Source organism: Hoplias malabaricus, chromosome 7 (assembly GCF_029633855.1).
Source record: "Hoplias malabaricus isolate fHopMal1 chromosome 7, fHopMal1.hap1, whole genome shotgun sequence".
NCBI classification, from domain to species: domain Eukaryota; kingdom Metazoa; phylum Chordata; class Actinopteri; order Characiformes; family Erythrinidae; genus Hoplias; species Hoplias malabaricus.
The window spans coordinates 3,010,190-3,035,521 of NC_089806.1; the positions used below are offsets into that span (position 1 = coordinate 3,010,190).

At 39.7% G+C, this 25,332-nt stretch overlaps 1 protein-coding gene and 1 long non-coding RNA gene across 3 annotated transcripts; one reads left to right on the top strand and one right to left on the bottom strand.

Moving 5' to 3' along the window:
• The first annotated feature begins 1,521 nt into the window (after window positions 1–1,521).
• Window positions 1,522–12,147, top strand: LOC136701658 (zinc finger protein 850-like). The gene is made up of 5 exons (XM_066676300.1): window positions 1,522–1,594; window positions 2,898–4,265; window position 8,363; window positions 10,026–10,966; window positions 11,108–12,147. Exons 2-5 carry the CDS (start codon window positions 2,943–2,945, stop codon window positions 11,141–11,143), a joined length of 2,301 nt encoding a protein of 766 aa, XP_066532397.1. The 5' UTR covers window positions 1,522–1,594; window positions 2,898–2,942; the 3' UTR covers window positions 11,144–12,147.
• A 777-nt stretch (window positions 12,148–12,924) lies between these two features.
• On the bottom strand, window positions 12,925–22,417 carry LOC136701665 (uncharacterized). 2 transcript variants are annotated; one of them, XR_010803831.1, is made up of 4 exons: window positions 22,210–22,417; window positions 21,388–21,587; window positions 14,711–16,161; window positions 12,925–14,594 (listed from the first exon to the last, which is right to left on the bottom strand). It is a non-coding gene; the product is annotated as an uncharacterized lncRNA (long non-coding RNA). The 2 variants fall into 2 exon arrangements; XR_010803830.1 differs by having other exon boundaries at window positions 22,193–22,292.
• Between the last annotated feature and the right edge of the window lie 2,915 nt (window positions 22,418–25,332).

Consider the following 25,332-nt stretch of genomic DNA (forward strand, 5'->3'; position numbering starts at 1 on the left):
CTTATTTAAACACAGGAACTCGGTCACTTCAGTCTATGTAGTATCATGATTTAAACTTAATTCTGTCGTTGGTATTCATGTTGTTTTCAGGTCACAACCCTGTGGATTTGTGAGTTTTTTCCAGGCACTAAAGGGACAATTTACAAACAAATCTACAATTGTTGGCAAGAAAAAATTACTATTTTTTAAATTTGTACGTGGATGAAGTTTAAATTGTCTGTATGTTTTGTTGACTGTTTGAATCACCACAGAAACTTATTTGTAACTTCAGTTTTTTAGTTTTGTTGCACTTTCGATAATGCAGTTAGCTGCCTCACATAAAGGGTGGACACGTTTTCTCTCTGAAAAGGAAGATGGAGAATCGGGGAGAATGGGGAAAATGTGGGAGCTGCTCGACACTCAACTTAGGATGCTAATGCTAGCTCTTAGCTAGGACTGTGATGTGGTTGGGTGTCCTCATACTTTTGACCTCATTATGTAAATGTGTGTTTCTGAAAATACACTGAAAATGTTTTTTATTGTTACATTGTTATTTAAGTTAGTTTAATGTAGTTATTGACACATCTGTTGGATGAGCTGACTTTCTTTAAACATTTATTTTTACATATTACTCCAATACAGCATGGTAGAACACCATTAACAATGACAGAAACCCAAAATAATTAATTAATTATTGAATATATTCATATGGTGTTAAGTGTGTGCAGCATTTAGGTAGGACTAATTGTTCTGAATTAATTGTTCTGAGGTTTTGTCTCTGTGAGAATGGGATGTTAGTTTAAGATTCTTTCTTGGAGGTAGCAGGAGAGGATGTCCTTACAAGTTATCTTTCTTTACCAGAACAGGAAATGAAGTAAACAAAAGCCATACCATTAATCTTAGGTAGACACAAACCAACCTATATAAGTTGAGGATGGGGTGAAAATGCCAGAATGCATTGACTAAACCTCTCAACAAGCAGTCCATTGGTTCTTGTTAAGATGATATTCTTTTCATTGTAATAAACCTGATTATTTGCAACAAAAGAGTTGTGTTGGCATTGAAGTCTTTTCAGCATCGTCTTAACAATACTGAAAACAAACAACATCTGTAACCCTCATCCAGTTCAGGGGCGCGGTGGGTCCGGAGCCTACCCGGAATCACTGGCCGCAAGTAATCACACACTCTAGAGAGGGCGCAAGACATTTGCAAAGCACCCAAATAATGACCTATATAATAAATGTTGTACTCTTGGACACAATATGGGTCAGAAGACTGTGGAGTCTGTCGGTACAACATATTTTGAAACTGCAGTTAGATTGACTGCATATTATTAGTCATTTTGTGGCACTTTTTATTTGAAATAATGAGTGAATTAAATGTGTTTTATTTTTAGGAACAGAACTTTTATTTTGACAGAGTGAATGGCTCATCGGTCCTGTTTCTTGTTGTAGTGGACTTTTATTGTATGTTGTTGTGGTGCTGTGGGCCAATCAGAGTACCGCTACAGCCAGTAAGAGTGCAGGGGGCGGTACTGTGGGAGGGGACTGTGTGTGAGTGAGGAGCAGAAGGAGAGCTGTGAGCTGGAGCTAAATCAGGAGGTGTTTTACTCAAGGTAAAGATCTGTGTAAGACTTTTCCACACTGTTTACACTGGGTTTAAACTCACTCTCACAGAAACGGGGGACATGTTCTCTCTCTGAAAAAGAAGATGGACAATGGGAGAAATGTGGGAGCTGTTCCACTCTCAGCTCAGGAGGCTAATGCTAGCTCTTACTTTTGACCTCGTTGTGTAAATCTCTGTTTCTGAAAATACACTGGGAGGTAAAAAGGTGGTTCTCCACCAACACTGCTAGACTCATTGTAAAGAACACAGTTCACACCTCTCTAGCCCACACGTAGCATTGGGCATGGGGCCCTTATCCTCATGTGTGTCTACTCCAGAGCGTCCCATTGGAGAGACTGTGCTATGGACCCCTGCAGTTCTAGGGTGAACTTCTGAAATGTCTTACAGAGAGCTTCATTCTTCTCAGTCCATTCACAGCAGTAGTAGTTCCTGTGTGGTATTCCACGGTTTGATGGACCTCCACCTTCCTCCACCTCAAGTACTTCTTTTAAAAATGAGGCCTGAGATGATTGGAAATAAGAACATTTATTGTGTAATATCCTGTTAATTTAATAAGTGTAGTCTTCTAAAATACCAGAATATTTCACAATATGAATATACATGTATTAAACTCTATTTATTGCATAATTGTTTTGCTATTTTATGGCCTGTAAATCATTGAAAGGAGGTCATCATCTAGGACTAGGATTACATATTTGCTGGTTTTGCTTGATGACTTCTCATCACACACCCTCCTCTTCATAATGACCATAGGACACAGAAGTCAACCATGGAGCCTTTTATCCTCTTTGATCTTCCAGTGCCCCTCCATGTTCTCTAATCTACTTTTTCTCTTCTTGTCTCCTTATTCTCCTGCAGACTATCGCCAGCTCAGTGTTGCTTCACCTTTTATCTTAACCAACTGTAATTTATTAAACTGAGCACTTGCCTGTTCTGATCAATCAGAAATGATCACGTTAGAAATATTCCCAACCTGACCCCAGCAACAATACCTTGTGGTTTCTGGAAAATATAACTGATAAGAACTGTCTGTCTGAGCTGCAATTATAGCAGCTCCCTTTCACACATGAAAGCCAGAGGATTTCTAGAGAAACTCTGAAGTATCTTGTCTAGAGATGTCATGGAGTGGTGTTTCACACATTCAGCATCCAGCTGGAGAATTTCTGTGTCAGGTGTGATCTTACAGCGGGAGATGAAACATGCTTTTTTTTCAATCTAGTCTAATGCCTATTCTACTGTGCAAATTCTTTATTATAATTTTTAATTAAAATCTTGTTATTTTTCTGTTCCAGCCAAGGAAAGCACACAGGAGTATTTACCAAGAGGAATATATCACAATGATGGAATTAAGAGAGATTAAATGTGAGGATATGACGTGTGAAATCTCCAGTTCTACAGAGATATCTTCAACTTTTCTCCACACAAACACATCTGCTGAACAAACACATAAAACTACAGATAAAAAGACCATATATGACTGCTCAGAGTGTGGAAAGAGTTTTATTCAACACAGACATCTTAAAAGTCACCAACGTGTTCACACAGGAGAAAAACCATATTCATGTCTAGAGTGTGAAAAGACTTTTTCCCATCGCAGTGCTCTAAATATACACCGGCTCATTCACACGGGAAAGAAACCATTTACCTGCTTAGAGTGTGGGAAGAGTTTTTATAGACAAAGTCATCTCCAAATACACCAGCGTGTTCACACCGGAGAGAAACCATATTCCTGTCTAGAGTGTGGGAGGGGATTTTCTTACCTCCGATGTCTGAAAGAACATCAGTCCATTCACACTGGTGAGAAACAATTTTCCTGTGCAGAGTGTGGGAAGAGTTATACTAGGCTGGGTTCTCTTCAGACACACCAGCGCATTCACACAGGAGAGAGACCGTATTCTTGTCCCGAGTGTGGGCTAGGCTTTTATCAACAGAGTTGTCTCAGAAGACACCAGAGCATTCACACAGGAGAGAAGCCATACTCCTGTTCAGAGTGTGGAAAGAGATTTAATAGAGAGAGTCATCTCCAAAGACACCAGCGCACTCACACAGGAGAGAAACCGTACTGGTGCTCAGAATGTGTGAAGAGTTTTAGAAGACACAGTCAACTTTTACGCCACCAGCGGATTCACACGGGAGAGAAACCATATCAATGCTCAGAGTGTGGGAAGAGTTTTTATCATCTGGATCATCTCCAGTCACACCAGCGCATTCACACCGGAGAGAAACCGTATTCCTGTTCAGAGTGTGGAAAGAGCTTTAATCACATTTGTTCTTTTAAAATACATGTGCGTGTTCACACAGGAGAGAAACCATATCAGTGCTCAATGTGTGGGAAGAGTTGTACTGAATTGAGTTCTCTAAAAAGGCACCAACGCATTCACACAGGAGAAAAACCTTATCAGTGTTCAGAGTGTGGAAAGAGTTTTGCTCAACTACGTTCTCTAAAAAAACACCAGTTCATTCACACAAGGGAGAAAAAGTATAAGTGTTCAGTGTGTGGGAGTAGTTTTACTCAATTGCGTTCACTAGAAAAACACCTGCGCATTCACACTGGAGAGAAACCGTACCAATGCTCAGAGTGTGTCAAAAGGTTTGGTCAACTGCGTTCTCTAAAAAATCACCAGCGAATTCACACAGGAGAAAAACCGTATCAGTGCTCAGTGTGTGGGAAGAGATTTACTGAACAGAGGAAGCTCAAGAAACATCAGTGCCTTCACCCAGAATAGAATCAGAACCACTGTGCTGAGTATGGACTTACCTTGAGACAACTGGAGGCTAAACGTTCTTAATTGCATTAAGAAAGAAGTAGAGATGAGGAAGTTTGAGTTTCAGGGATTATTGAGTCTATATGAATAAGTTATTAATGACCATTTAATATTGTTTTGTTTATTACTAAATCATGCACATCATGCAAAGGATTATTTTGCTTAAAGCTGCATTATGTAAACTTTGGGGAGTTTAAGAATCCTGCTGTGACAGAATGCCATTTATTTTAAAATGTGGTTTTCTTTTGACTGTTCCCAAAGCAGATCCTATGTGTGGGGATGAACCTGTGTGTGTTTAAGGATTAATCTGATTTAAAGATATGGGTAATACTTTGTGTTGACTAACATGAAGTAAGGCATTAACAAACCCAGACAAGACCTAATACTTTTAAAAACTATGATAACTTACGTTAGATAAACAAGTGACAACTGTGTTAGTTAATGTTCTTGCCTTTTGCTCATGTACTGCATATATAATTAATTGAAAATGTAATCATACACAGAATAAGACAAAAATATCCTATGGCAGAGTATCCCACTCTCCTTACTTGCAGCCACAAAAGTACTACACAAAAGTTTGAAAAATGCTCACAAATGGTAGTGGGGGAGGGGGAGGCACTTTAGGAGTGGCACTTCAGTTACGTTTAGAGGTGGGGCAAGGGGGAGAGTTAACATTAGCACCAGAAAATGATCTGCAAAGAGGAGAAGTGGTATCTGTGCCGCCACCCCCACCTTGTACATAATCTTCATACTCTCAATCTCTCCTGGTTCCTCTGTTACCTCATTTTGTCTCTAACTCAATTTCCACACCTTCATATTCTCTCTCTCTCTCTTTCTTTCTTTCTGCTCCATTGTTGTTGTGTTCGCACCCCCCCCCCCATTAGGGGGTGGTAACGTTTGACTGATCACCAAAGTAAGATGACACATCACATTCATGCCTATACACTCTTAAAAATAAAGGTGCTACACAAGGTTCTTTGAGAGATGTGATGAAAATCACTTTTGGTTCCATAAAGAACCAGTTTGGCTGATATGTTTAAATGTGTAAAGAATCATAAGACGAGTGATTGATCTTTAAGCCATTAAAAGTTTTTTTCACATATATTTCTTACATAAAAATGGTTCTTTATGGAACCAAGACAAAGCAGACCTTCAGAGGCAGAACTGACCAAAATAAATATCTTTTTTTGACAGTTTGGTATTCAAATTTTAAGCAGGGCTGTTATATATTATTATTATTATTAATAACAATATTATTGTCGTTAATATTATTACAGAGTGATATGTTTCATCTGTTCATTTAAACAGTTGCAGTTACTCTTTAATCTGTGGTAGAGACTGACCTGTTTTATTTATTCACTTCCATTGAGTGATGTGAAATTTTCTTCCTTCCTATATATTTTTAAGTATGATTTCAACTTCTGCCTACTGCTTTTCTTGTGGTCCCATTGAAGTCCTTAATATGCCCATTGGGGTTTCTTTGTTTGAGTTGGTTCGGCTCCGGATTTGCTTCTTTGTTGCTCACCCTTCCAAATTTGTAGCTTGAGTATATTATTTTGGAGCAAATGGGAATTATATATCAATACACCAACTGATGTGCTTTCAAACCTATCCAGAGAGATTATGCATGTACTGAGCTCCACTCCAACTTTCTGAGTTACTCATTCATTATGTATCAGTCAATGAAATATGTAATTGTATGGATAAATATTTTACATTAATTTACTACATTCTGACATGTTACATATGCTTCTCTGTGTATTGAAAAAAGATATTATATATAATGTCTTTTTCAGCACTGGCCAGGATGGAGCAGCATACTGAAATTATTTACTCAACAATTTTCTTTCTTTTGCTTGATATTCATGCATATGAGTGTTAATGTGACATATTTAAATAAAATATTTATATTTTTTCATTTTATATATAAATAATTATTGTATAAAAAAATTTTCATCAAAGAAAACTATTCGTAATGATTTATATTAAAAACAGTGCCTTAGTAATCCATTGTGAAATCTAATAAACATTACTACATTTAAACATTTAAAAGGATTTGTTCAGTGAATTTAATATACAGTATGTGATCAAAGTGGACACCAATAATGTCTTTGGTATGCATTGTGAACTTTTTTTAAACATAACTATTAATATTTGAAAATTCTATGGCCGTGTTACCTGCGAGGAAATTCAACAAAGTTTTAGGCTCAAGGATAAACCAGGAATGAAGAAAAAGGGTCAAAACCTTCACTCTAGCCTCTATACTACTGAAAAAAATCACAGTGCTATATATACATCCATTGTAATGCACATTTACACCCCACCCTCTCTTGACCCTTCATGTTGTTCAAAGTCCCCTCACCTCTAAACTGTCCCTGATTTCCATTTTCCCTTCCATAGGGAACACATACACTCGCTAATGCTCTGTGATTTTAGTAGCCAACCATGCTACTGAATGCTGATTGGTTACTTTTATTCATGAATAATTTGTTTATGTCATTGCTACTGAATTCTGATCGGTTAGCAACACTCCTACTGAGAGCTTATTAGCTAACTTTGTTGCTACCAAGTACTCTGCAGGTAATATTGCTGGCATATAAAGCACACAGGACCCATCATTCACCTAATAAACAGTGGATGTTCACAAGGCCCTGAGGAGAATAATCCTACAAAAGCAGCTAGACCTACAGAAGCCCTGGAGGGTATGATGGAACAAGGTAGAAATTATGTTTCTGAAACAAATTCACACATGGGAGAGACCATATCCATGCTCAGAGTGTGGGAAGGGTTTAACTAGAAAGTTCTCAAATACCAAACTTTCACCTGGAGCAAGAATCGAACCCACATCCTTCAAGTCCCTGGAGCTGTGTGACTGCAACACAACATGCTGTGCCACCATGCCACTCAATCACAGAGATGTGTATGTTTATTTAGAATTACACTAAATACATTTGAGGATTTAGGGACATCGGTGGTCAAAATAGGTAGTTTTCTCCAACGCTTTGCAAAAACACAGTGACACATTAAACTTGAGAAATATCCCCAAGAAGATGGATCTACGGAAGGTTGTTTATGTATCTGATGATTGTAAATTAACTTTATGATTGTGGAAGGATGTGATTAATATTTCTGAGTATATTTGGACTATGTCTGAATACAGTAGTGTTTTCATGTGCAGCAATTGACAGAGTTGCCAAGAATTACACTTAAGTTGCAGTTATTTTACTGTATAACATTAATCACACAAGTTGAATAAATTTGTGTAATGAAGTATTATTTACTTTTGTGTTTGTCCTCTTTGCACACTATCCTAAAGTTTCTTGCCAGCTGTAGATGATGGAAGGATTGTGTTGAGTTTAGAATCAAAGATTTTTTTCCAATCCAACTGAATTAAAGGCTACGTTCATGATTTTAATAAAAAAAAAAACTTTATAAAAATCTAATGGTATTTCCTCATCATTTGCTGCTCTCTAGGTCCAGTAAGCTAATCTTTCTCTCTCTCTGTTCATGGCAGAAAAATGTTGGGGGGGGGGGGGGGGGTTTAGACAACAAAGAGACTCCAAATGTTGAAAAACATAAACTGAGATGAGGATGTTACTCTATTCCTCTTCCATAGGTGGGTAATATTGCTTGTTTTTGATATAGATGGAACTGACTCAATTCAGGAGAGTGCTAACTGTATTAAGGTGAACACAGAGTGAAAGTGATTCAAACTGTGAATAAAAAATTATAGACAAGTTAAACTTCAGCCTTGTTAAAACAACAGTTTTTTTTGTCTTCACCTTAAACATAAAAAGGTTGTGATTAACATGGTTAACATGACTGCACTTTACCAGTTAAAGTGACATTTTTTTGACACAGCTCTGGTTACTGAGGTGTGTACTTTTTGTGTGTACCTTTTATTTTGACACAGTGAGTAGCTCAGCTGATCCTAGTTCTTGTTTGTGGGGACTTTTACTGTATATTGTTGTGGCGCTGTTGGCCAACGAGAGCGTTGCAGCCAATGAGAGTGTAGGGGGCGGTGCTGTGGGAGGGGAGTGTATGTGAGGGAGGAGCAGAAGGAGAGCTGTGAGCTGGAGCTAAATCAGGAGGTGTTTTACTGAAGGTAAAGATCTCTGTAAGACTTTTCCACACTGTTTACACTGGGTTTGAACTCACTCTCACAGAAACGGGGGACACATGTTCTCTCTCTGTAAAAGAAGATGAAGAATGGGGGAAATGTGGGAGCTGCTCCACACTCAGCTCAGGAGGCTAATGCTAGCTCTTAGCTGGGGCTGTGGGGTGGTCAGGTGTCCTCATACTTTTGACCTCGTTGTGTAAATCTGTTTCTGAAAATACACTGGGTTTTTTATTTAAAAAGGTGGTTCTGGACCACCAACACTGTTCAGACCCATTTTAGTTTGGGTCTCGCTCTCTCACCTTTTAGTAGACTATTTTCTACTATAAATTATTTTATATTTTTGTAAATTTTCTGTGAAACAATATATAAAATATAATATTCTTGTAAATATTTTATATGTCACAGTATACATTTTTATCCAATAAATTTATGTTGTAAAATATTGTTTCGCAAAATACTTGACCCCCCTGTAAATCAATCGGATAATTTTCCAACAAACAACTGAATGACTTTAAATGTAGATAACCAAGTTTCTCCTGTGTTCACGAACATTAAGATTTCAGATAACAAAGTTTACACTTGTATTCACCAGAGCTGAGCTAAAAACCCACGGTCAGGGTGGGTTCACACAGAGGTGTTCTCTGAAAGCATGAGGTGCCAAGTAATGAACATTCCACACCAATTGACGTGATGAAAAGGAGCAATAAGAGTAACAACTGCAGACAAGTTTTTCAGAGTGCTTGGTTTCTATGAAAGTCTGGGGGTTATTCCACAAAGGATTTCTCAGTTTAAAGGCAGTGTCAACAATTCTGGTGAACTCCTGCTCCCTCTGGTTTGTTTACATGCGGACCGCTGCAACGGAGAAAAAAAAAACACTGTCGCTGAAGTTTGAATGTGAATATATTTCATTAAAACAAATGTATGCATATGATAATTTATGTTTACATTAACAGTTTTTTTTTCTTTTTAGTTAGTTCAATAAACAATATACAAACATTATTTCTGGAAAAGCTAGGGGAAAGGAGTTTCCTTTTACTGACTCTGCTTAAGAGTTTGGGAATGGAGGTGATTAATCATTGCAGGTTTGCCAGACGATTTTTAAAATATAAATGTTATTTGTTTGTTTGCCTGTTCTCACTTGATTCAAGATGCCAGCTGCATGATAAGTGATTCATTCTTCAAATACCCCTCTGGCTTTAGTTGGTACCTCAAACACAGTAGTTCGTGAACAAAGGCTTATTTGCAGCCAGGTAAGTAAGGTTTTTGCCCCTTCCCAACTTTTGTTATATTTCACATTTATTTTTTTCCTTCTCTTCCAGAAAAAACTCCAACTCTTGGATTGCAATACATTTACATTACAAAATATAACCAAAAGGAATCTATCATAATGCAGAAATCAGGAGAGATTAAATGTGTGGATACGGAGTGTGGAAGCTCAGTTTCTCCAGAAACATCATCAACTGCTCTTTCCAGTGACACATCTACTGGAAAAGCACAGAAAACTAGAGACAAACAGAAAACATATGACTGCTCAGAGTGTGCAAAGAGTTTTAATTATCAGAGTCAACTCCAATGTCACCAGCGTGTTCACACAGGAGAGAAACCCTATTCCTGTTCAGAGTGTTGCAAGAATTTTTCTCACCAGAGTTCTCTGAAAGACCACCAGCGAATTCACACTGGAGACAGACCCTATGAGTGCTCAGAATGTGGAAAGAAATTTAATAGAGAGCGTCTTCTGCAAATACACCAGCGCATTCACACTGGAGAGAAACCGTACCAGTGCTCAGAATGTGGGAAGAGTTTTAATCAACAGAGTTCTCACAGAAAACACCAGCTTATTCACACAGGAGAGAAACCATTTCAGTGCTCAGAATGTGGGAAGAGTTTTACTCAGCTAGGTCATCTCCAAATACACCAGCGCATTCACACTGGAGAAAAACCATATTCCTGTTCAGAGTGTGGTATGAAATTTATGAGACTAAGGAATCTCCAAATACACCAGCGGATTCACACAGGAGAGGAAAAGTTTTCCTGCGCAGAGTGTGGGAAAAGTTTTACAACAAATACTTCACTGCAAAGACACAAGCGCATTCACACAGGAGAGAAACCGTATCAGTGCTCAGGGTGTGGGAAGAGTTTTAATTGCCTGCAGAATCTCCAAACACACGAGCGCATTCATACAGGAGAGAAACCATATTTTTGTTCCGAGTGTGGGATGAATTTTATGAGACTGATTAATCTCCAAAGACACCAGTACATTCACACAGGAGAGAAACCTTTTAAGTGCTCAGAGTGTGGGAAGAGTTTTAGTGAACGGAGGTATCTCCAAACACATCAGTGCTTACACCCAAAACAGAAGCAGGACCACTGCACCGAGTGTGGGATTACCTTCAGAAATTTGGAATTAAATGTCCATAAATGCATTAAGAGAGAGATGGAGACATGTTGGCTGGGGAACTGGAAGCCTGAGTTTCAGGTTTGACCAAATTTTTTAGTGAGTTATAATCCTGAATACCCTGAGGAATTTGAAAATGTCTTTGGTGGTATTTTGTAATTTTCTTCAACATGTTGGACAGCATATTGTAACGTGTTATTCTTTCTACCTTTTCCCAAACAGATGGATCTGATGACTTCAGATGATCCTGATGATTGAGGAAGAATTGATTATTGTGGGCAAGTCCACTTGACAACTCCAGAAGAGTCTGATGACAGTACATGTGGACTAGACCTGAAAGGAGTATTATTTTTTGTGCTGAAATTGTAGAAACTCCAAGAACTTTGCATAAGTAGCATTAACATTTCTGTAAAACAATAATAGACAAGTAGGTGTCAATGTATGTCAGGGACATGTTTGCTTAATTATAAAGTTATTATTATTATTATTATTATTATTATTATAAAGTAAAAAAAACTTTAATATTGTGTTTTATTTGATGTTGTGTCTGTAGCAAGCCGTAATGAAATATCTTGCTACCTGAACATGCTGGAAGAATTTAATTGAGTTTTAGTGACAGTTTCTTCATTTGAGGAAAGGACAGTAGAATTTCCACACCTTCTTACCTTAAATGATGGAGCAGTGAGGGGAGTAGGAAGCCCACGTCAGGCTGGTCTACAATGTGGGGTTTAATGTATTCAAAACCTTTCTTGTTCAGCATGTGGAATAGTTTAGTGATTTGAGTTATAGTTGTAAATATTTGAAAACTGCAGTGATCATTTTCACTTTCAACCATTTCTATTCACAGTTTCCTTAAAAAAAACCTTTTGGAATTCTAAACAGTTTATGTAGTCAAATGTTTGGAAGGAACAGCAAAGGAAGCTCATATGTTAACACTACCTAATATTACTGGGGATATTAATTTTACAGAATCAAATTATGCTAAAAGCCACACATGAACTGCAGTAAGGTACTGAAAATAATTTTAAAACAACTTACTCAGAAACATGCTGAATTGTTTAAAATGGACCAAATGTAGTGTAATTTCCCATTTCTTATGGTATGTACATTTGAAATTAAACCATAACAACACATTTAAAATAATATATTTTTTTTGCCTTGAATTTACAGCTTAGAACCTGACATTGTACCTGAATAATGATCCAGTCCTTCCAGTGTGGTCTCCAGCCAAATTATTTGCAAATGTTACACTCAATAAAGAAATTTTAGCAGAAAATAATGTGAAATGATTCATGTTTCCTTCTTCTATGTGCAAAGACACTTCAACTGACCTAGGCTTCCATGATCAGCGGATGTTTTTATACAAGCAAGATAGAGAGATTTCAGTGGGTTTTGCTTGGATTATAATAAATTTTACAGCCATACACCATCTCTTTACATCTGTGATGTAGTTCAGAAACACTGGGCATAATGTGGCAACATTAACCATAAACCTGGAAGGGCAAACTCTGATTCTGCCTTCTGCTTTGTCAAATGTCCAAAGCAACTTTTGAAAAGCTGTCTTAGACCATCTGCAGGGCTAGACAGACCTATGATACCCCGCAGAACGTGTCAGATGTAGCAAGGCACGTGTTGGACACACTTCGCATTAAATTGATATATTTAATATTTATTTGTTGAGGATTCTGTGTCATTTCTGTCATAGATCACTTGTTTTTAATATTTTGACAGGTAATCAAAAGAAAAGGGTGAGTCTAACTTAATTTAGATTTTTATTCAGCAGTTCTTTCTAAACCTTCCAATTCCACCTTAAATGTTGCAGTAGTGTTAGAATGGAACTTTCTACAGAGACATCAGCTACTGCTTGACTTTTAGGCTTTTATGAAGAAACAATGTCATAATAGAATATCATAGAATATCACAGTTTTTAAAGGAGAAAATACTGACATGTATTCCCCAACAAGAAGAGAGACCACACTCTTTGGCAAAACAGAAATAGGATTCATTTTAATTCAGTATATTGTTAAGAGTAGTGTCAAGGAACAGATAGGACAACATTGACATTTTATATATATATATATATATATATATATATACATACAGTTTTATAATGTAGTTTATGTTGTGTTTAGAGTTTGTGTTCTCTCTGGTCATGGTATAAAGCTAAAAAACCCTGACCAGTACATATTTGATGTAGGAAGTTAATAGAAATTATTAACTAAATGTTTCTTAGTTAATAATTCATTGCCATATTGTAGCCATAATATTTAGTTCATATTTATCTTAGTTAATTTCTTCCCGCACAGCTAGAGACACACCATTTGAAACAAACACTCCTAAACAGCTCTTAATAGTATATCAGTTACTGGTCCAAGTATGGATAGGACAGTGTCTGGGTCTGGACTTGGACTGCGGGAGGCTTATTCGGGACCCCTGTACTATGCAATGACAACATGTCGATATAAAGTTGTTTAGGTAAAGTTAAGAAACTTTATTACAAATGGGTCAAAGTTTCACCTTGGTAATGCAACCCAGTTTAGTGTTTACTGCATACAATTATGAAAGTGTTCATAATGAAAATGAAATTGTCAGAATTGCAATAACTGAATATACACTGAGACTGTTTCAAAACTTACTTCCTTTCACCTAACCATGCAATTTCCCATATAGTCTTTTAAAAATCCTAAGTGGTTTTGTTCATAATAACATGTTATGAAGTTATGATAATAAAGGTTCATTTGTTTAATAACAATAACATTAAAAACGAATTATTAAAATTTTCTTTTAATGCTATGATATTTAAAACATCAAAACAAAAACAATATATAAATGTGTGTGTTTATTTACAAAGAAAAATGTATAAAATCTTTAAACTAAGAACAAAACTATTTACATATTAGGTGATTATGTGATTTTGCCAAAAACAGTTGTTTGTTCATCCCTAAATAAAAACAAAAAAAAACTACTGATTTTGCACTTCCTGATCCTGTTCTGAAGATGTGTCTAGTTCAATGACTATGTTTTGTTGGTTCAAACAATGAATTTTGACCATTGGCAATTTCATTTAAATTTTCCTGAAGACAGGTGACCAAACAACAATGGTCGGTGAAATGGCATATTCATGCTCACCATGCAGTTTGGTTCCCAGGACATGGAAAACAAACAAGAATGGAAATGAAACCACAGGATCATTTATTTTTTAATTAAAATGTATAGTGCTTAACTCACAGACTTAATCAGTGTAGACTCCAACAGGCATTGCTGGAACTACTGGGAGGGTATGCAGGGGTCCTCGTCCTCTTCCTCTATTTTTAGAGGAAGACCAATCATCATGAGTTTCAGAGGGTCCTTTAAGCCTTCGGTTGCTGGGCAGGGCCTTTTGGGGCCTGACCCCTGAGGTGGCTTCTCATGTTCACCAGAAATTTGGGGAGACTCTCCCAGTGCCACCAGTTGGAATGCTGCCACCTCCTGAGCAGCACATAGAACTTGTGTGATTAAATTCCCCGCTAACAGCCCAAAAAACTGGTGCGCCACAAATGTAGATGGGTCCTCTTCAAGTTGTTCTATACATAACATAAAAAATCCAATACAAGTCAAACAAAGTCAGAAGAGGAAATTGTTCATGGAGCAACACTTACTCAGCTTCTTCCAAATTATTTTTCTGGCCGCCCTTCTGCAGGCCTTTTGGTTTCATTGCAAACAAGCCTCTCTGGAACACAAACACAAACAAACATATACAAGTCAAGCATCAACAATATTAGTTAAGTTCTAACCCAAAAATATTATCTACTCAGTATGAAATTAAAGATATTCCAGAATACCTACTTGATGTCACCTTCCGGACACATTGCCGGTGGCTGCGGATCTCAGCTTGATGAGCTGCATTCAATCAGCTGCGCAGAGCTTTGTGACGTTGATTAAGAAATTTGAAAGTGTCATGGATATTATTAACTAATAATAAGAAATTAGACTGAAAGTGGTCTTTGAGTAACTTTTATTGAGAGCATTTAAAAGCATGCACTAACCCTCTACTCTGCTCTGAGAGAGACAACAAAAACCTTCTTTCTTAGCTGAGCCACCTATCAGGGACAAAGAGATAACAGTTTCATACAGAAACAAAGTTCTAGGAACCAGCTACATCTCATGCTCATTGAAAAGAAAAAAAAAACGTCCTTGATACCTTGGAAGTAAGAGTGTAACTCTTTCAAGCTGCACTCCTGTGTACTCCCCTCACATTAGTTTTCTACGAAAGTTAGTGAAACAGTCTAATAATAACAGAATAATGCAACATACATTTCATAATCAGCTCATCTTTATATAAAACAAAGACCTTTACTAAATATCAGTGATTACTACTAATTTCTACTAAATATTAGTGATTGCTACTAAATACTAGTGATTCAATGAGCACACGTTTGTTAAAGAAACACACACATTTAAAATTTCCCTTCCCAATTCCCCCTTTGATTATTAATCACTAGTCTCTATCCACCTGGTAACGAGTGGACCAAGTTCTATTCTCCTAGAGAGGTTTTGCTCCTCTTTCTTTTCTACTGCTTTCTGAACAGTAAGTATTACTGGACTACAATAGTCTCTACCTGCCCTGTCGATGCAGCACCAATATTTGCCAGAACGCATGATTTGGTTCCAGTTGCCACTCAGGTGGATAGTGATACCATTTCTATTGTCTGCCCGTTCAGTTATTTTGACCTGCTTATATACGTTGTTCGTGGACCCTAATACAGTGTTCCATTCATTACATGGGTCTCTGCACCAATATTTGTTATACCCTTCATATGAGTATACTTTGCTCCGAACCTTTACTGGATCACATGAGATGGTGACATTCTCTCCTTCTCTAGGGTTGTATATCACTTGTTTGTTTGGTCCTAACATTTCTGTCAAGGACATTCCTCCCTGTCCTGTGGGAGTGTAGAAGGTTCCTCCTGGAGCAATCAGGAGCCCCAAAACCACCAGACACAGGAAAGCCATAGCCCTTTCGTTTCTTGACGTACCTGCTCTCAGAGGGGCACTCCCCTTCTTCCTGCAGTCCCGACTACTGGGGCGTTATGGACTTCCTGTTAGGTGATGGGGTCCTCGGTGTGCACGCTGGCTTCTTATGGAGCCTTCTTGCAATGGGTGTGGTGGACCTGGAAATGTCCCTTCCACCCAGGTTGGTTCCTCTTGTTTCTCCACAGATCCTTTACCAGGACTTGGTCTCCTGGTTTGAAGCTGTGGAGTGGGGTCTCGGTTGAACTGGGTAGTGCTGCTTTAACCTGCTTAGACAGAAAAAAAAGACTCATGCAGTGTTACGCAGTACCGAAGGAAATTATGTTCTGCCCACGTGGTTTCTGCTGGCAGGGGAGGTCCTATTCCTGTATTGGGGGATCTTCCGAACACGATTTTGAAAGCACTACACTGTTCTGGCTTGTGGTCTTGTTCTGGTTTGCAAGAGGACAAATGGTAGCGCTTTCGGCCATGTGAGACCTGTGCTTTGAGTCATTTTTGCTAGTCCTGATTTAATGGTGCCATTGGCGTGTTCCACTGTTCTTGTACTGGCAGGGTGATAGCTACAATTTAGTTTTCTCATGTCTATTCTTAGTAAGATGTTTTAATGCTTGCTACACAAAAGGGGTGCAATTATCGCTCGAGATACGTGTCGGAAGGCCCCACCTGGGAATAATTTCTGTGAGAAGAGCTTTGCTTACCGCTTGCACATCCTGTTTGCTCGTTGCAAATGCCTCTGTCCATTTAGAGGTGTTTTAGTGGTTCCCCGTTTGCTGGTATTTTGAGCACATACCAGGCAGGAGGTACAAAAATTGAGTTAGTATAGAGAGTCTTTTGCCATACCAGTACTGCTGTATACTGTCCACTATTCCCCCTTTGCTCATGTGGCTACACCCATGAGCAATCTTTATAAGGCCTTTCATATAAGTTTCTGGTAAACAGGATTTGTTAGTGGGTGTATGTATCCATACCCCACAGCTATCTTTGACCCACTCTGCTTTTTCATGTGGTGTAGCAGTTGATTGAATTTCTGTTAGAGATGCTGTAGGCTCTGACGACTCTATGGATTGTGGGAGCTGCTGAACTGTCTCTTTTGCTGCTGCTTTATCAGCTCTTTCATTGCTCTTACTTACCATATCCTGTTTTCTGGTGTATGCGTCACATTTACAGATGGCTAAGTGTTTTGGTAAAAGCATGGCATCGAGCAGAGTGTCAACCAGTTCATGATGTTTTATGTGTTTACCTGCACTTGTCAAAACTTTTCTTTGTTTCCAAATGCACCCAAAATCTGTGGCTACACCCCAAGCATAAATTGAATCAGTGTATAATGTTACTGATTTATTTGCTGCCAACTTATTTGGTCAGGGCTACCAGCTCTGCCCCTGCAAGGAATAGGAGCTTGGAAATGGTGCACTTTGTACAGTTTTATGATCTGACACAACTGCATATCCTGCTCTATTAATACCTGTTTCATCTTTTGATGCTGATCCATCCACATAGTAGACAACATCTGGGTAAGGGAGGGATTCATCAGTGAGGTCCGACCTTGGTAATAAGACCTCAGTGAAGATTGCCACACAATCATGTGGTTCTCCCTCTCCCTAAATGGGAAGGGTGGATGGTTTTAGTGTGGTGCACCGTTTAATAGTGATGTTGGGCATTTCAAGCAAAGTGGTGTAATATCTCAAGCACTGTTGGGTCGACAGATGTGATATTTTTGGTCCTGGAGTATGTTATATACGGCATGTGGGGCCATTAGAGTGAGCAGTGCATATGCAACTACATCTTGTGATGCTACTACAGCCTTTTCTGCTGCTGCCACTGCCCTGAGGCACAAAGGAAGGCCTCGTACTACAGGGTCTAATTTTGCTGAAAAATATGCAACTAGTCTCAATCTGTCTCCATGCTTCTGACACAGAGGTCATGCAACCTCCGTTTCCATCATCAATGATGTTTTGTTGGACAAAAGGCTTTTCAGGAATAGGAATCCCGAGTGCAGGCACCTGTCGTAGGGCCTTTTTAAGCTGCACAAACGCCTCCTCTGCTTCAGGAGTCCAGTCTAGATGTCTAGTGGAACATTGCTTGCTTGGGATTATGTCTTTCAGGGGAGCTTCCATTTCTGCATATGAGGGAACGAATGACCTGCAGTAGGAACATGTACCTAGAAAAGACAACAGTTGTTTTTTGCCTTAGGGCAGCATTATAGATGGTGTGAGACTTGCAGTAGCCTTGAGAGAGTCATGTGAATGTGTACACTTTACCTTCAAATGAAAACGCAAACCAGAATTGAATTTCCAGGTGCACTGGTACGCTAAAGAAGGCATTGGTTACGTCAACCACTGAATAATGAGTTGTACTGGGTGGAATTTGGGCCAAAATAGTGTGAGGGTTTTGTACTTCTGGGGCTCTAGCCTGCACTGCTGCATTTACTGCCTGTAAATCCTGAAGAAACCTCCACTCATCACGGCCGAGCTTTTTTACAGGAAATATAGGTGTTCTAACTAGGGAGTGCAGACATGGAATAATTACCCCTGCTTTCAATAGAGATTGAAAAACTTTATACCTTCTATGGTTTCAGGTTTTAGAGGGTATTGGTGTTGTTTAGGCCTATAAGAGCTCTTTGGAGTGATTGTTACAGGTGCACACCCTTTAATTAACCCCACATCATCCTTAGTTTTAGCCCACAGTGTTTCAGGGACCTCAGCAAGCTCCTCTTCAGAGGAGTGTTCCAGCTGAGGTGTCTGAAGTTCCCACTGGTGTTCTGATACCCGTGCACCGAGCAAGTGCAGCGAGCATAGTACAATGCAGAGGTTTTCTTCATGCCTTGTAATGGGCACAGTATTTAACCCACGGTTTGGTCCCAGGTTCCCATGGACTCTGAACATCCATGGCCCCACCTCCTTCCATTGAGCTGAGTTGGATGCCTTTCCCAATGAAATGTGGGGTACTGAAAAAATGTGTTTTGTTTAGAATTTAGCGAGACACTGGCAGTCACCCACTCCTCACTACAATAGAGATGAGTGCTGTGGAGAGTTTCTCCAGGAGGGTCTCATTCCAGGAACTCTTTTTTTCATATTCCTGGTTAGGCCCTTCATGCACATACGAAGTACAGTGAAGCTGGTCAGCAGACATGTAATCTGGAAAGTCGGTCACAGCCTAGGCCTGCCAAAGCAGGTGTCCAGCTGGATCTGAGGTTCCCTTTAACAGCTAACATTGATAAGCATACAAGGGCGTGTGGGCATTATATTGTACTAATTGAAGATCACTCATCTCCATTCAAACTGCTTCTGGGGTGCTAGTCAATACACATCCCAATTTGCACATTAAATCTCGTGCTAGTAAGTTTATGGGGCATATATCGGACATTAGAAAGGAATGAGTGATCTGTCTGTGTGCTATATCACACTGTACAGGTATGGAATATTTCTCTACAGTAACATGCCCCACTGCCCCAAGTGTATTCACTGTTTTTCCCAACAGGTGCAGTTCAAATTGTTTAGTTTGAATCACAGAACATAGCTCCTGAGTCTACCAAAACTTTAATGTCTTGCCATGTATCTTCATTGCAATTAGTGGGAGCCCAAAAGAGGTGGAGCTCAACTGTTTAGCATATAAAGAATAATAATGATTAGTTACTTCCCTGTCAGGTGTCTCTGGGTGTCCACCCTATCCCGCTGCCGCCCGTCATTTGTCAGTCTGCTCTCCAGTAATTCCCAGTTGGTCTTCAGGGCACTCCTTAGCAAAATGTCCCTCTTTGCCGCACACATAACATAGGTTCCACCAGTCCTCACCTCTTCTGTTTCCCCTCCCCCTTTGTCCTCTTCTTCCTCTACCCCTGCCTCCCTGTCCCCTTCCCCAACCTCCACGGCCTCCATTTTTCCCGTCATTAGTCACCTGCTGCACCATGGTTAACATGGTGGCATGTAAGACATCTTCTCGTTTCGCTTTCTGTTTTCCCCCTGCTTGTCGTTGTAACGCCTCATGGTGTCTGGCATGATCTTCTATTGTTGACAAAGTTTGTTGGACCTGTGTCAACCTCAGCAAATACTCAAAGACTGTCTCTTCTTCTTTCTGTTTACAGTCTAAGATCTTTGAAGAACTGACTGGAAGAGGGAATGCTTGGGTAATCCTTTCTTGAAGCTGCCGGATGGACTCCTGATACAGCTGGTTTGGGTCTGGAAGGGGTGGGTTCGCTGCCTCCGGGGGTCCCCACTGAACTGCTTCCAGCCGACGGTCGTCTTCTGGCCAGTTTCTTTCTATTTGGGAGAAATCATTCCCAATTTTCTTCATCAGGATTTGTCTCAGTTCATGAGTGGTTGGCTTAAAGGACTGACAGAAGCTGAGTATCTGTTCTGAGAACCGTTGTCCCCCCACCTCTCTGTGATTAGGCAGGGACTTGGCCACTTCAGTCAGGTCATCCTCTGCCCGGTATCTATGGACCAGTATAGGGCGCTCTGGTCCAGATACTGTGACCATGGGGAGTTGGATGGTGTTCTCATACCACTGATACTTTGGTGATGACATGGCTGGCCCTTCATAAAAGGCAGATTCTCTTCTCTCCTGTCTGTCCCGAGATATGGTGTGCTAAGAGATGGGGGTGTGGTCCAAAGTGTGAAATGTGTTATTGGGGCTGAGGCTTGGGGGTTCGGGTGAAGGTTTGCTTGCTTTGAGGGTTAGTTGGTTTAACTCTTCCAGGGGATATGTTTGTTCTCGTTGTTGGGGTTGATACAGGGGTGGGTTTTCCTGTTGAGGGTTTTCTGTGGCTACAGGATGCTCTTGCTGCTGTTGCACTGGCGGCTGCGCTGGCTGTTGTGCTCTGGGTCGGGCGGCGCTGAGATCGGGATGGGCCACCTTAAGAGAGACACACTGAGAGGTTTGGTTAATTTCAGCCCCCCTCCCTTCTTTGCTTCCGTCTGTTTTTGTTTCTCTTACCTGGAGTGGGCTTCAATTAACCACATCTCCACTTACACTTTTCCCACAAATTCCTGGTTTTCTTATACTTAGGGGTCTCTGTTAATTTCTTTTTAAAGGCATGCAACCCTTTTACACTAATGTTCCCAACTCAGGAAACCCATAACAATTGACCCATATTTCCATATACTTCAAGGAAGCTTCACCATAATGCTTTTGCATATCTAAACACATAACCAAGGTCCACGTTAAAGGCACATGGTCCCATTTACTACTTTAGGATCCCAAAGTCAGTTCTCTCAAAGACCTTTTACTTCAGTGAAATTTAGTTCACCTAGTGCAATAAACACCTCACACAGTTTTCAATACACACACCCAGTTTGTTCTCGTGGAAGCCAGAGGCCACTGTGTCTAGCACATGTCTAATTCTAGAAGACCGTTGTTAAAGGGTGGTGTGCCCCATGCAAATATACCGTTGTATACCAAACTGTCCACTCGACTGTTGCTGTTATGCCTAACAGCTCACACTATAATTCTGCCGAGATACTATGAAAACTGAGGGGGAGAAAAATGTTCCTACTCACTGTTTTAGGTCGGATGACGGATCCTCATGTGCATCAGGGAAAGAGCCCACTGTTCAGCGGTACTTTCCCGCTCGAGCGGTGTTCCGTCCTGATTCAGGGTTTTCTCCTGAAGAGCGTCCTCCCAGCTGCTCCGTCCCTTCAGCATCTGAGGGGTATAGTCATCCTGTTCGTGACACGAAGTTTGTCATGGAAATGATCAACTAATAAGAAATGAGAAAGAAAGTGGTCTTTGAGTAACTTTTATTGAGAGCATTTAAAAGCATGCACTAACCCTCTACTCTGCTCTGCTCTGAGGCAGAGAACAAGAAACCTTCTCTCTTAGCTGAGCCACCTATCAGGAAGGAAGAGATGACAGTTTCATACAGAAACAAAGTTCTAGGAACCAGCTACTTTCCATCTTCATTGAGAAAAAAAAAAACATTCTTGATACCTTGGATACAGGAGTGTAACTCTTTCAAGCTGCACTCCCGTCACATTCCTTTTCTACTAAAGACTAAAGTTGGTAAAACAGTCTAAAGACAGAATAATGCAACATACATTTCATCTTTATATAAAACAAAGACCTTTACTAAATATCAGTGATTACTACTAAATACTAGTGATTCAATGAGCACACATTTGTTAAAGAAACACACACATTTAACATTTCCCTTAACAAAAGGAATGAGAAAAATGTATTTAATTTGATGAGGTTCACTGTAACAGTTGTGGTTTTTATTGCATCTCCCTTTAGTTAATCAACCCATCTGAAATTAATCACTAACAGAATTTAGGGGTAAGTTTAGTGTTAGGTTGTTCCTCCTACTTGGAGATGCATCCGACCTTAGTGCTCCGTCACGTTGCGAAGATCCACAATTCCCGGTATCGCCCACCTCTAGTGGACACTTAATTCTTTACATTTGAATGTTTTCTTTAAAAACAAACAAACAAAAAAACGTCCATTTAAGCGTGTAATGTTATAAGCACGACCCAGTGGAGCTGTAATACTCTTCTACATTCGGATATAGCGGCTTTTCAGTTTTCTAAATACATTAAACAGGGCTAGCCAGTTTTTTTAGCCTCGAACAGGAGAGAGAAAGAGTTCATAAATGTATTAATTAGTGTTTGTACGCTACACATGAAACGTTTACTCGTTACGACGCATCACATTAAACCTTAATGGCGCAGACACAGCTCCAAGGGCCTGCAGGGGTTTGTTTTGTGTCCGAGGAAACTCGGCGCAAATCGACGCAGGGATAGAGCCACGGTGCGGTGCATAATCTCACCTCTCCGTCCTGATTTCACTCCCTAAGGACCCTCGAATCCAGAGGAGGTGAGATTGGGGACAGCACCGGAGTTCTTGAAGACTGAGGAGTAAGCAAATGTTCGCTATTGTAAACACACGCGTGGCTATAGAAATGCGCTGGTTTAGAAACTTCGTTTAATTTTAAATCACACACAATGCGTCACAATCAAGTCAAAGAACGCGTTCTAGTGAGAATTACAAATCCACGTTACACTTTAAAAGGTGCTGCGCTCTGTCCCACATTAAATGGCACTGTAATAATATTCAAGCCCTTGAACTGAGCATATATTTGAGGCTTTTTCAGTATTAAAAATGTTCTGTAACGTTCTCCCTCTATTATGTTCCACCTTAACACTTAGCAGACGTGTTTCCACAAAAACAACAGAACTGAGGTTTATACAGTTATCACAGTGCTTACCTGTTAAACAACAATTAATACACCTTCATCTCAGATGAATTTACATCTTTTTATGTAAAAGTATTTAAGTAAACAGAAAAAAGACAGAATTTATTGTTCATTTAGGTCAAATTTTCTATCTTTCTTTACATAGTGCTGTTAATATGGTGCTCAATATAAAATAATGTGTTGAAATGATCTAAGTGTATTTATGAGTACTATTTGAACTTTTCAGAACACTTTAACAATACAGTGATGATAGTAACCACATGTTGGAAACAACCCCAACTTGCAACAACAACAGTGACAGGACCTAGAGTTTTCTGAATGAAGTCATTGCTCAGGCAAAGTAATTGAGTGACAAACCAGCATTTACACTACAGATCCCCCTCTGTCTTCACTGGACACAAACGTGGACACTAATGTATCATCACTTCTGATTTATTACAATACACAAGTTCTCAGTTTTATCATGTGGAAAGGACTCTGAGCTGGGGATAGTTAGATAGAGAGTAAGGGGAGAATGAGAAGAGGACATGGAGGAGCGCATGAGGGACATTGAGGAAGAATGGATCTGTGGTCCAGATCTGTCTTCTTTGGTCATTTTAAAGAGGTGAATCAGACCAGTGATTCAAACACAGTGGTGTCAAAGTCATAATTGCATCCAGGTGTAACACTTCTGCTAGGTTCCAAATTATGTTGAATTTGATGTTGTTGGTTTTTTATTCCTTCCAGAAAATGGTCCCTGGGTGATGTTTCTTAGACAATAGAAGCAGGAGAAAACACACAAAGAGGAATTTATAACAATGCTGAAATCATTAATTCATTCATTATCTGTAACCGCTTATCCAGTTCAGGGTTGCGGTGGGTCCAGAGCCTACCTGGAATCATTGGGCGCAAGGCAGGAATACACCCTGGAGGGGGCGCCAGTCCTTCACAGGGCAACACACACTTTTGAGTCGCCAATCCACCTACCAACGTGTGTTTTTGGACTGTGGGAGGAAGCACCCAGAGGAAACCCACGCGGACACGGGGAGAACACACCAACTCCTCACAGACAGTCACCCGGAGCGGGAATTGAACCCACAACCTCCAGGTCCCTGGAGCTGTGTGACTGCGACACTACCTGCTGTGCTACTGTGCCGCCCCATGCTGAAATCAGGAGAGATTAAATGTGAGGATACAATGTGTGGAATCACCAGTTCTCCAGGAACATCCGCAGTTACTCTCTGCAATAACACATCTGCTAAAAAAACCTCATAAAACTATAGACAAACTGACAACACATGACTGTTCCGAGTGTGGGAAGAGATTTATTTATCTGAGTGATCTTCAGAGACATCAGCATACTCACACGGGAGAAACCCTATACATGCCCAGATTGTGGCAAGAATTTTTCCCATTGTGTTGCTCTGAATGTACACCAGCGCATTCACACAGGAGAGAATCCATATTTTTGTTCTGAGTGTGGGAGGAGCTTTAATGAACTGTGTATGCACACAGGAGAGAATCCTGATTAGTGCTTAGAGACTGGGAAGGGTTGCACTTAACAGAGGCAGCTCAAGAAGGATCAGAAATACTAAAATCACTACTGCAGTGTAGACTTGAGTGTAGACTTGCTGATGCAGGCATGAAAAAAAGCACAATAAGGAACCCACAATCTCACCCAGAAAATGGATATCATTTTGCTTGGACTGCATGGGTGTAAGCTTGTACAAAAATTAATGATAGTCTAACAAGGTGCGGGTGGTGGTGATGGGGTCAAGGGGTGTTGAAAAATTTTATGATGACATTTGTGTGTAATATAAAAGAACACAATTAAGTACTGTGGCTCAATTACATATTTTGGAAATGAAATACATTAAGAAAAGTAATAAATAAATGAAATAAAGAGTATTGCTTGAAGAATTTTGAGTCTGCAAAGTAATTGTTGAATGGAGTCAGAAATAATTTTTTGAGCGACTAATGCTAACCATACATTAGAAAACTTTAAAAAGACTAAACTCTTCACTTACATATAAAATCATTCATTCATTCATTGTCTGTAATGCGATTCTCCAGTTCAGGGTCTTTGTAGATCTGGAACCTACCCGGAATCAATGGGCGCTAGGCAGGAAGACACACTGAAGTAGGCACCAGTCCTTAGCAGGGCCACACACTCACACCAATGGACACTTTTAAGTCACCAATCCAACTATCAACGTGTTTTTGGACTGTGGGAGAAAACCGGAGCAAATCCACAAGGACACAGGGAGAACACACC